Consider the following 12,766-nt stretch of genomic DNA (forward strand, 5'->3'; position numbering starts at 1 on the left):
TCTCTGTTCAATCATGGAAAAACCAATGTTTTTTCTCTGATACATGTGCCGTTTATATGATTAATAGATTGTATTTTTGGTATGCCCCCCTTTATGGATATCAGAGACCTCCTACCACATGTAATGATGGGAGCAATAACTGAAATGTATCTTATGGCTGTACATTTTTTAAGTAAGATTTGAAAATTATTTTATTCCTCAGCCATGATTACTGGTATGGAATTAACTGCCATTTTACAGCAAGATGGAGCTCCAGCTTAGAATATTCAGTCTGTAAGGTACATTTTAAATGAACATTTTGAAGGGTGACAGATTACTGGGCTTTAAAGTTCAGTGGCTGCAAACTACACTGAACTTGAAAGTTCAGTGCTTAATGCAAACAACACAGCTGTGTTTTTCAGCTATATGTTTTGACCTGCACAGACATTATTAATCTTGTCCATGAAGGCTCACTCTCCAGTATTAGATATGATGTCATAATATATGACTATGATATGATTTCTTTGTCTAGTACTGTTTATTTATAGCTTACAAATTATGTTAACAAAGTTAAACAATAAAAAATGAGCTAACAAAATACAATATAGGAGCTTAAAATGCCAACTATACGTTGATAAATGATAAATCCTTTTAATTAAAATTAAAAAAATTTTCAAAAATGGTGGGTGATAGAAATATTCTTTCCGAGTTCATATTCGTTTTCAGCATAAAAAACAGAGTAAAATCCTACATCCCATGTTAGGAAATAAAAATTATGTGTTCAATATCATCAATAATAAAAAAATAAAAAATATCAGAAGTTATTAATGAAATAAAATTTTATATACTTTTCATTTTAAAAAAAATGTGTGTATGTAATTTAATAGGCATACAAGGAAGTCATCTGGTGTCCACATCAGATTTTTTTCAAATCTGTTAACATGCTAATTTTGAAAAATAATAATTTAGTTATTCTTAAAATACACATTATTCACAGTAAAACCAAATAACATAACTGTTTTTAACACAAAAGAAAACAAATTGTATGCTTTAATGGTTATTTTTTTATCAAATAATCTTTTTAAAATTTCCTGTTTCAAAAACAATAATACTTTGTTGAAAGTTTTTTTGACTAACATCTACAATCTGTTCTCTTTGAACAATGAATAGCTGTGTTGACTGTATGTATTTGACTTGAAGAAGAGAAAGCATAATAGCAATTTTATTATGATTAGCCTTGTTGCAGCTGCTGAAAGATGATAATGAAATGAATTTTTTATAGCGTAAGAAAAAATACCATGCCTGACCGGGGACACAAGCCAGAACCTTCAGATGAAAGACAGAAATGTTACCACTCAACATTGGAAATTGGCAGTTTTTAAATTAACCTGAATCTTTTATGATTTCATTTGACAAACAGATAGTTTTAAATTTTTATTTTATAAATTGTTCAGTTAATACTATTTTTATCTGTGTTTAATTTTATTAGATTCAATACACTATTATTTAATAAATGATGATCACTTCCATACTTTATATTTTAAAATGCTGCTCTGATCAACGTACTCTCATGGTTTTCATGGTACATAATAGAGGACCTCCTTTTGTACTTGTAGAGTCATACACCATTCTTTTCCGTACATGTTATGTATCTATTTCTTGCAAGCAACTTTGGATGCTATGGTCATTAGCTACTAATAAATGCCTATTACATGTTAAGAAACTGTACCCTGCAAGATAACTAATATTTATGTTCAGTGATCCACATAAAACTGATTTATTAAAGATCCCCTCAGCTGTTGGCATTATATCCTTAGTTCATACCTCTAGTTTTCTGGTTCCACTCCTTGAAACATTTTAAGGAATACATCAGAATGAAAGCGATAATACTCCCTACTGTCTTAACCAGACAATACTTTTTAATATTATGTTAAATCTACTTAATAAGCTAGATTGTTAAAGATGACAAATATTATGAAAGAGGTAAGTTTTAGACTGCAAAATGAAAACTAGTAAATTCAAAATAGTGTTCATTATAATTAGCAAATAATAAATTCAAATTCTGAATTAGTAGGACATTTAAAAAATTAGAGAAAATATGAGTTAAAAAAATAGTAAAATATATTTCAAATAAAACAGTAGAATCTACTGCATAATTATTTATACAATAACACTTTTTATACATCATCTAGATTTAATTTTCTTGAACTTTGCAATAAAAAATCCAACAGTGTCACTTTGATGTGGAAAACTTGAATTACAATAAGATGGTCCAAATTTCTGCACTAAATGGCATTGTTCTTCTGTCAAACCACACTGCAATAAAAACAAATTAAAAATAACTTAGAAATCAGGGATAAACATATGCACATACATCAACCACAGTAATACCAGTTAAAAAATAAAACCAATTGATCAAGAATTGGTTAAAATTACTACAAATGAATAATATTAAGTAGATAAATCTGTGTTAATGAAATGAATTACACTCATTTTATTTTTTCCACAAATAAACTTTTTATTTACAGTATTACTCAATGATAATTGCAGGACAAATAAATAATCATTTTTATTTTAGGTTATTTTTATTGAGCATAGAGAGACACATGCAAGGTTTGATACAGAAAATACATGGAATTTTGAATTCTCCCAGGGTTTGTAAATCCAATTGTCAGAATTATTTTTTTATGTTAACATTGGTAGCCATATTGGATGCTTAATTTATTGTTGAAAAGGTTACATGTGTTTTGTAATGATCAGTGACTTTTAACTTAAGGAAAAAATGGAACAAAGAATTTGCATTAAATTTTGCTTTAAGAATGGAATAGAGTATAAAGCACCACATTGGAAATTTTGAATGTTGCTTTTGGTGAGGACCATGAAGACGAAGATGATGAGCACCCTGGATGTCCCAGCACAACAACCAATGACATCAAAAAAGTAAAGAAAACACCCAATTTATGGCAATTGCACCATGATAATGGATGTGCTCTTACTTCACTGCTTGTTCAAGAATTTTTGGCCAAAACAACACCATTATGCCTCAGTCTCCATATTTGCCAGACATTGCCCCCCTGTGACTTCTTCCTATTCCCCAAACTGAAAAGAGCCATGAAAGATGACATTTTGTCAACATGACGAGATAAACACAGAATCGCTAAAGGAGCTAACACCATACCAGAAATTGCATTCTAGAAGTGCTTCGAAGTTTGGAAAAAGCGCTGCCACAAATGTATTAATCTGAAAAGATGTACTTTGAATAAATAAGTACTTTGATGAATAAATAAAAATCTTTTGCGAAAAGCTAAAATTCTGCAAATTTTTTCATCAAACCTCACATGATACCTAAACTGTACAAAGTAATTAAAAATTTATATATACTTAAACTGCAGTCTATAATACTTCAATTTAAAAAAGTTATTTACTCATTAGCAGATTTTTAAAAAGTATTTGTATTAATCTGTTAAAAATTAAAATTATTTTATATAGATGCAAGCAAAAATAAGAAAGTAAAATTTTACTTCATGATAACCTTTCCATGACTCACACAAATCTGTACCAGAAAATACCTTCCTTTTTTACTTAACATAAGGAAATTAAAAGGAATAAAAGTATATAATGAAATGGCTAAAGTCTTAGAAACTTTAAAGTAGTGAAATAATAATAGTTTATGTTTTTACTGGCACAATGTAACATTGTACATTATTCAAAAGTGTGAAAGAAAACAAATGCTATCCAAAACAGAGAAAAAATATTCTATCTACCTGTGATATTCAAGGTTTTCCATATGTATCAAGCAAAATTAGGAAAATGATTTAATCCCAATTCAACGTAAAAAACGTCCCACTTTTAAGAAATAGTGCTTTTGTTTTGCTACGGACTGGAGCGTAATTTCAGTTATTATAAGAATGCTTTTGAACATTTTTAATATATATATATCTTCAAATACTGAATAGTTTGTTCCAGGTTTTGTTCGTAGAACTTGCTGCAAGATATAGCATTGAACCCTAAAAATTTCAGCTATGTATGATTAGCTTTAAAAACTTACATATTATATGGACATCCTGACCACCATACAGGAAGACACTCACCTTGTAACCACCAAGCCAGCTGCTCAGTTCCTAGCCCCCAATGTGCTTTAACGAAGGAAAGTCATCTTTTTGATCCTCTAAATCTGAATACATATTATAATCAGTTTGAAAGCAGGGATTATAGAATAGAAACTAATTGTACCTATTCTGAATCAATTTTATACCTGAATGATTTATTATAATATGGAAGCTGTGTTTGGTATATCAACAATTTATTTATTTATTTTAATTATATTTTTATAATAAATATTTTGTCATGTTTTAGCCTGTTATTTAACATGTAGGTCACTAATGAACTGCTGTTGAATCTCTTATCTTGCAGAAATAATTCCTACATAATCATTTATTAAACAAAACAGATTTAAGAAATAACAATTATGGTGAATACACTATGATTTCTTTACAAGAAAGTCTAGAATGATAACTTTAATTTGTGCTATTTGTATAGGAGTGTCTTCATCATTTCCACTTCACTGTCTATTTAACCCTTCATGGGCGGCAATATCTTATGACTGTAAGCAGAAGGCATTTTCAAAAGAAAAAGTTCATGCAAAAACTATTTAAAGTAACTTAAAACACGCATTCATGCATAAAAACAGGCACAATATACATTGTGTTTTTGTTGAATTCTGCCACCGATCGGGTTGAGGAACAATGTTTATTTTGCGAGATCTTACACGAAAACGGCACAAGTCTCATTGAGTGCACTAGAATTTGCAGACTATAGGTGATGATTTTGGTTATGCTTTACATTGAGTTCTTTTCATGCAAAAAACACTGAATAATAATAGTAACAGAATAATGTTGATGGTAATATAAAAACAGCAATTTTGTAGTGCACCTAGGCAGGGAATAGTATATATGGTTTTATTAGAATAATAATGTAAATATTTTTATTCATATTCTGAATTTTTGTCTCAACAATTTTGTTTGAATTCAAATGAAGTTTTGGAAGGAACAGTTTGTAAACAAAATAAACAAATACTTAAGAATGATTGAAAAACACAAAAAAATAATGCATGTGCCTTGTGACATACGCATGGTCATTGAACTCATCTGATAACTCAAGTAAAATGGTTCCCAATCATGTTGTATCAGTAATTCCCATCTCAAAATGATTGAAAGAAATGATCTCTTGGAATTTATATCTAACTACTTGAAGACAAATAGCCGCTCATATTCAGAGACCCATATATGGGTTACCTGTGAAGGATTAATTTCTATTATGTACATTTTACTGAAAACAGAAACTCAAAAACATAGTGTCACTAAAAGATAAAAGCACCAGCTGCAGCAGTTTATCACAGGGAATTAAGGTAATGAGCTAAATGTTTCGTACATAGAAAACCACTATAACAGCTATTACACGAGGGCTGTTTAGAAAGTAATAAATTTTTTGGTATACAAAATCAAGAAAAGAATTAATTAAACAGTTTTTATTTTAAATGTTTATATATAACATTTATTTTTTATATTGAAACTATATCCCAACATAGCCACCATACAAATTCACACTTTAGCGTGATAATATTTTTTCTATACTTCATTGTACACTTCTGCCAACCAGTTCTTCAACCATTCATTGACAACTTCTTTCAGCTCATCATTCAATTAACTTGTGCATTATTTCCCATACTTCATCATCAGTAACAATGTGATCTGAAAGTTTGTCACCATCTTGAGAATAACGAGAATAAAAGCAGCTTACATTCTTTGACTTTTGTAATCAGACAGAAATCAACATCTCTATTTGGCATTCATAACTTTGTAACCAAGATGGATTGTTACAATTAGATGAAGTAAAGCTCTTCAAATTTCAGGAAAGAAACTGTAAACCATCTAACATAAATCTATTCTCTTTCACTTTTACCATGAACACTTTTCTTGAGTTCATCAATCATGAGGTATGGTTGACCAGAATATAATGATGGTCATCATCATGCACATTTGTTAATCCCTCATCAAACATAATGCACCATTTACTAGCCGCTGCTTCATTCATCACACTATCGCCACAAACTTCCTTAATTTGTCTGTAAATGTTTATGGGCCGAAATGTTTTCAAGTTAAAATCAAACTATGCACTTCATATTTGGCAGGTTTTTCTTTTTCGTCTCGCTTTTTAAAAGCATGAAAAAATACACACATTTGTAGCGCTGTAGTTTAGCTTACAATGAGCTTGCAGTGGAGGGAGTTTACACCCATAATGACCAGCAGGGCTGGAGACATGTGACATGCTCAATCATTCTTTATTTTCGGGCAACCCATGTAATATAACAGAATTTAATAACAATAACTAAAACTACTGAACATAATTGTATAAGGATAAACAGAAAATTTTTGAGTCCAGTTAAGTCAAAGAATCACTACAGAAAGAATAAATACATAAAAGTAATGTTTTTTTCTCAAGGAAAATTCAATTTGTCACTTTAGTGATCTCTAACTCTTGATACCAATTAAAAACATAAAGGAGTGAGACATTTTTGGCTCAATTCTTACGCAAAAAATACTTTTTATTTTTTAAATACATCCAAAAAAAAATTAACTTACATTTTTATTGCCAGGACCTCCAACAATCGGTTCAGCAGGAACAAGCTGAAGATCTAGAAATTCATTCAGCACCCAACTAACCATACTTTCATTTTCTGTTACTAATAATGTGCATGTACTGAATACAAGAGTACCATTTGGCTTCAATAATTTAACTGCCTGAAATGATAAAAATCAGTAGAATTAATTTTTTGTAGTGTATAAAGAGATATGTAACATCAAAATAACTACTCTGTACTAAATGTTACCTGATTAATCTTGATGTACTGAAAAATCTGAAATAATGCAGAAACTCTGTATTATGATGGGGAGTAAGGAGTACCAGAAATCATTTTATCTTGATTGTTATCATAAATTGCAAGTAGGCTAGTGCATGTTTGATGTGTAAAGTAGAACAACTTTGTTAAATATAAGATTTAATGCATTACAGTGTTAAAGATCAACATATGATTTACCTAGGAGACTTTACAGCCTCGCGATGGATGCATGGCAGCAAGAATGGCATGTCACAACTAAGGGTAGATCCTTGTATAGATTTATGCAGGACTTAGGGGGATGGTACACCTCTAGTTCATTTTTAAGGGCAACGGGAGCCCAAGTGCTCTCCAATCACGTGAATTTAAACCAATATTTGTTTCAGATCTTCCTGGCAGCTGATGAGCCGTGTATTTGTGAGGAGGTCCAGTCGAATGAAACAACATGATGTTCGACTGCCCAGCTGTTGGGGGCGCTAGAACTCAGGCCACCCTGGAACTTAGAGGTAAAGGGGAAAATTGGCCACTCACAAGCAGTGAGTCAATGTGGCGAGAGTCGCACTGTCTGACTGTATGGGCATTCCTTGATGCTGTTGCTTTGTTTAACAGGCATAAGTAATTTATCTAAGGGAAAAACTCCTGCCTTGCTGCTATGGGAAGCTACCCAAGAATTATGGCTGGCCACCAGCCAACTAAAGCTCCCAAGCGCTTTAAAATGGTGGATAAGTACTCACCATTCACATTCAGTGACCAAGGCGTGGCAGCTAAGTGCTGTCTTGACGATATAAATTTATTTATTGAAGTCATATATATTTTTAGTAGTTGACAGGTGCGCCTACCCATTTTAGTTATATATGATAAGTGAGTGGTTGCGACACGTATGCTGGTGGTGTATGGCAATGCGCTTAGTCCACTCATGCTGTTAGGAAAGCTTTAGAAGCTATTAAAGACACTGGTTGCCAAACTGTTTCGCAGCTCAGTAGCCATTTATCACACAGACATTCAGTCTTATGCTTTAGGGCGACCAAATGGGGTGGTGGTAGGAGAAATGCCATGCAAACCAATATGATTTACCTAAGCTGGGCCAAGAAATTAAAAAATTAAAATTAAATTGAAATATACCAAATTTATTCTAAAAATTAAAACAAGAAGATAGAAAATTATAAGAAAACTACTGAATAAAAAAATATCAGTATAATCAAAAATTAAATACTAATCATACTTCTACGATTGACCGATTAATATTATTTACTTTATTTTAAGCAGGGTTCTATAGAGATGAGGAAAGTATGGAGATAGCTCCGTACTTGACTGTCCATCCAGTCACCCTTTACCGTTTCTCTCTCTTATTAATATTAGCAATAAATAATAACTAAATTCTAGTAAATAGAACAGGATTGTTATTTAAGTATCAGGACATTATCAGTGTGGGTGACTGATAACAGAGAAAGAGAGCAGACCAAGGATAAATAATTGTTTCATTTCCTAACAATATGATGGTTCACTATGCCTAGAAAGTCTCTCAGAATGAGATATAGCGTATTTTCTCAGAATAATAAAAAGGTATGATTGTTTAACCATTGGGCTTTGAAAGGGTTCTTTTATTGTTCAATCATTAGGTTACAAAGCAATGATTCTTCAAAACCTGATAAATAATTAAATATAAAAGCAAAATCAAAACTATGGAAGTATAAAAAATTATTCATTTTTATCTGGTATAAACAGGAAATACCTTGATACATAGATTCTGAAATAAATAAATAAATAATATTTCATTAACTAAACATAAAAATATATATAAATATATATTACAACAATATTACAACATATTAAACAATTACTGTAAAGTGAACAGTATACTATCCTGTAATAATAAAAAGAACAAATCGAAAAACTAAAATTTAACACATTTAAATACAAAAATTGTCAGCCAAACTGAAATAGTTTGATTTCCACGGCCATATTTACCACCTTCGTTTTTTAGACTCTGGGACCACAGTTAGATATAAGATGAGATGAAATGGTAATTTTATAGCGAGTGAAAATGCCATGCCTGACCGGGATTCGAACCCAGGACTTCCAGATGAAAGGCTGAGACATTATCACTCGCTCCATGGAGTCTGGTGGCCATATTATCACCTAATAGAAATTAAAACTATTAACAGTAAATCCAAATTAAAATTAAAAAAAAGAAGAAAATAATATCCTGTGGATTTATTTCTTTATAAAGAAATTAACTTGACCAGCACGAATCAGAAAAAAATAAAATACTGCAAGCATATGATAACCTAATCTAATTATGCCAGTGACTTGTTTTTATTATCTATAATTTTTAAACAAAATAACTTACTGAATTTACATCAATTTGACAACTGCAAATGAAATTGTTTTTTTATATCGTTTTCTTTTTTTAAGAAATTTAAAGCCAAATGAGGAGAATGGGTAGAACCATGTCAGTCAGTATAGTCATGAAAGATGTTTTTAAGGATATTTAAAAAGAGAAAGAAAAACTACGACAGAGCTTTTTAAGCAAGCTACAAAAGATAAAATCAAAGACCCAGCTATAATAGTCCAGTGAACAGTTGACAATTGAAAAATAAAATTATTTGAAAATGTAAAAATGAGACTATATCTATTGAAGTGAAAGTATAATGTTCAATGGAGTAAGTCATTTTAATTAAAGTTTATATCTACTTCTTTTTCATTCTTTATTTTTTCTCTTAAGTATTAAACAACATTTCAAACATAATTTTACCATATAAAATAACAAATGAAAAATCTGACTTCAACATCAGCTCAAAAAAAAAATCTTTAAATTAAATTGAAGAATAAAAAATTGTGAAATATTTATTATTCAGTATTGTCTTTCCTTGTGAAGAGTATCAGTCAAGAGACAGACTCAGCACAGTGCATAGTCATACACATGCTCGATTATACATCGCAAACATACTTCTGAAGGTTAAATAAATCAAGAAGTTTGCCATTATCTTCAGGATGCTAGTATCCACAAAAGACCAAACCTAAGGAAATCATCCAAGTAAGAAATCCATCATGACAATATGTCAGCCCATTTCTCATACCTACTCCAAAACCTTTTAACTCAACATTTTGTACTGTAAAAGCACTTATTTTTAGATATGGTCCAATGTTATTTCTGGGTTATTACCTGAGCTGAAAATCTTGCTAAAAATGTAATGAGAAAATAGAGGACATTGTGATGTGAATTCCACTCTAAAAAAGACTCCTAGAAATATTCTCAACAACAGGAAAAGTGCTGAAATTTATGTACATTATGTATACAAAGTCCAAAAGGCGCGCACATCAAATAATAAAAAAATAAGACATTACGTAATAATATTTAAAGATTTATTTATTTACACAAAATATGCTCAAAATGTCTGCCCCGCTCACTAATGAATATAGAAAATCTTTATAACATGTTTGAAGTAACTTTGTGGAGCACATGTATACTGATATTAAACTCCGTTGTTATATTCATCTTTAGTTCCTCCAGTTTTTATAGACCTTTCCTTTAAGATCACAGCAAGAGATCTGGGGACATCAAATCAAGAGAATGTGGGTACCATAATTCTTTAGAGATGATACACTCCCAAAAAACTCGTGCAAGAAATGCATGGTTTCATTAGATGTGACATGTGGCACTGTCCTACTGGAACCAACAATCACGTTCATTATTTTCAAGAAGCACAATAAACTATGTAATGATGTCTTGGTATATAACACTATTCACTGTAGTTTTAAAGAAATGGGGCCCACTATTCGACAACATGATATGGCACACTGCACTTCCATTTTTTGAGAGAGTTGTAAGCTTCTATACATAAAAAAAAAAACATTTAAAAAAAAAAAATACTAATTTTTAAAGAATTTGTTTAAAAAAATGAATTTAATAATGTTGGGATTTGCAAAACAATGTACTAAGACTATGCTGCTTCAAAAGTTTATATCCTAAGATTGCTCTCTTTAAAATCTAATTGGAATACCATACTGTCAGATAGATCAGATTTAGTGTAAACATGAGTAAAGGAGTCTCAAAATTAATCATTCAATTAAAATCAGAAATTTATATTTAATAGCTTAGTTATCCTTTTAAATAAAATTACATAATAATGAAAAATTGAGAATTCTAACATAAAACTTAAACTTAGCTAGAGCCCTAAGTTATTTACCATTATACATTATAATGAATAATTATACATTATTTATTCGTTATGAAACTAACTATTTATGTATATAAAAAAATAAAAACAAATAATAAGAACATACAAAACAAACTCTTTTGCTTAATGAATGTTTGACTCAGAACATCCATTATTAATCTTCTTGAAATTCGTAGAAGCCTTATCTACATGACCTTTGATATTCACATATTAGAATTTCTCAAATTGTTTTATTAATACTAATATGGAATTGGCCAATCTGAAATTAATTCTAGTTGTAATTTTGAATATAATTTATCATTATAACAAGTATCTTTTTTAATAGTTCTTTATTAAATAGTCAACGGATTAGTATTATTGTAATGGACCCATTGAAATATTGTTGCGGAGAGGCCTTTAATAATAAAGTTTCTCACACCTGTATCCAGAATAAAACATAAATTATAATTTTTTGAACGGTTTTCCGCACAACATTTTACGAACAAAATCACTGCACTGAAGCTCACACTGACAAATCTGAACATAAACTGCATCTTGTCTATGGTCTCCCGATATAACCCTACCACCATACCTTAGCATTATAAGTCTATGTGAATGCGTAACACTTTCTGTGGGAAAGTGCTTTCTGTGGGATAAGTTTGTTCCCATTGCAAGCATGATGTCATACTATGATAAAATTTAGCAAGAATGAGTGATAAGAATTGAATCATCAAAAAATAGTTTATTCTTATCTAATTATGTCATGATTATCCACATCAGTCTTCTCTGAATAAATTCATTTAACCTCGCATTTTTAAAATTGTCTATCGACGTAACACAAAATTTATAAAATAAAAACTATATAATACTAACAAAGTAACCAACTTTGCCCTATGAGCCTATTTTAGTCAAAATTAATAATGGTTACAGTGTAAGCGGTTTTCATGTAACACATGTGGATTTTCAATTGACCAAATTATATAGTGACTGTTCACATAGCCACTAAGGTGAAGCCATGCCTCATCAGTGAAGAAAACACAGACACGCTCTGCAACTCCATGGTTTTCAACAAATGACTGAAACCATGTACAGTACACTACACGCTTTTTGTTAACCGGCTCCTTCAATTCCTGAACACTGCGAATATGATGTGCATGAAAGTGTAACTGCTTCATCGCTCTCTGAATACTTCCATATGAAATCAGAGTGCGCAGGTAGTCTCCTCAAGCTTTTTGAAGGTGAACACTACATATCACATTGGTCAGCATTGGTCAAAAAGCTGGTCTCCCGGTTCTCTTCTTGTCTGCAACTGATCCACATTCTCTAAAATAGGTGATTAATCTTGTTATGGTCAAATTGTTAGGCACTGCCACATCCATAAATTTCCAATGAAATTTGCCTACAACACGTGCATATGAACAACTGGAAAAACAACATTCAACAATTTATTTTTCTTCAGAAAGCGACATGTTTACCAAACAATAAACAAAGTACTATTGCAAGATATATCACAATGGCATCTAGGTCTGTTGTTGTTAATATCCATGGTGCTATCTTGTGGTAGCCAATAGAACATTTTCGACTATACTACTATTTGTAGACACTTTAATTTTTATGTGCACAACTTCTGGATCTAAATGTATATGTGTACGTGCATGTATATATAGTGTGTGTATGTGTGTGTATAACTTGTGAGTTTAACTAGCAGTAATTTTTGTTTTTATACTGGACC

At 30.8% G+C, this 12,766-nt stretch overlaps 1 protein-coding gene across 4 annotated transcripts in view; it reads right to left on the reverse strand.

Annotated features, from left to right (window-relative positions):
- Positions 1 to 2,078: 2,078 nt before the first annotated feature.
- LOC142334493 (tRNA (cytosine(72)-C(5))-methyltransferase NSUN6-like) overlaps positions 2,079 to 12,766 on the reverse strand; it is a 43,277-nt gene continuing 32,589 nt past the window's right edge. For all 4 annotated transcript variants that reach the window (XM_075382569.1, XM_075382568.1, XM_075382570.1 and 1 more), the window contains 2 exons: positions 6,621 to 6,779; positions 2,079 to 2,295 (listed from right to left, as the gene is read on the reverse strand). In XM_075382569.1, coding sequence (XP_075238684.1) covers positions 2,164 to 2,295; positions 6,621 to 6,779 — 291 coding nt within the window. In that variant the 3' untranslated portion in view covers positions 2,079 to 2,163. The remainder of the gene's footprint in view (positions 2,296 to 6,620; positions 6,780 to 12,766) is intronic.

This window comes from Lycorma delicatula, chromosome 1 (genome assembly GCF_047948215.1).
Source record: "Lycorma delicatula isolate Av1 chromosome 1, ASM4794821v1, whole genome shotgun sequence".
NCBI classification, from domain to species: domain Eukaryota; kingdom Metazoa; phylum Arthropoda; class Insecta; order Hemiptera; family Fulgoridae; genus Lycorma; species Lycorma delicatula.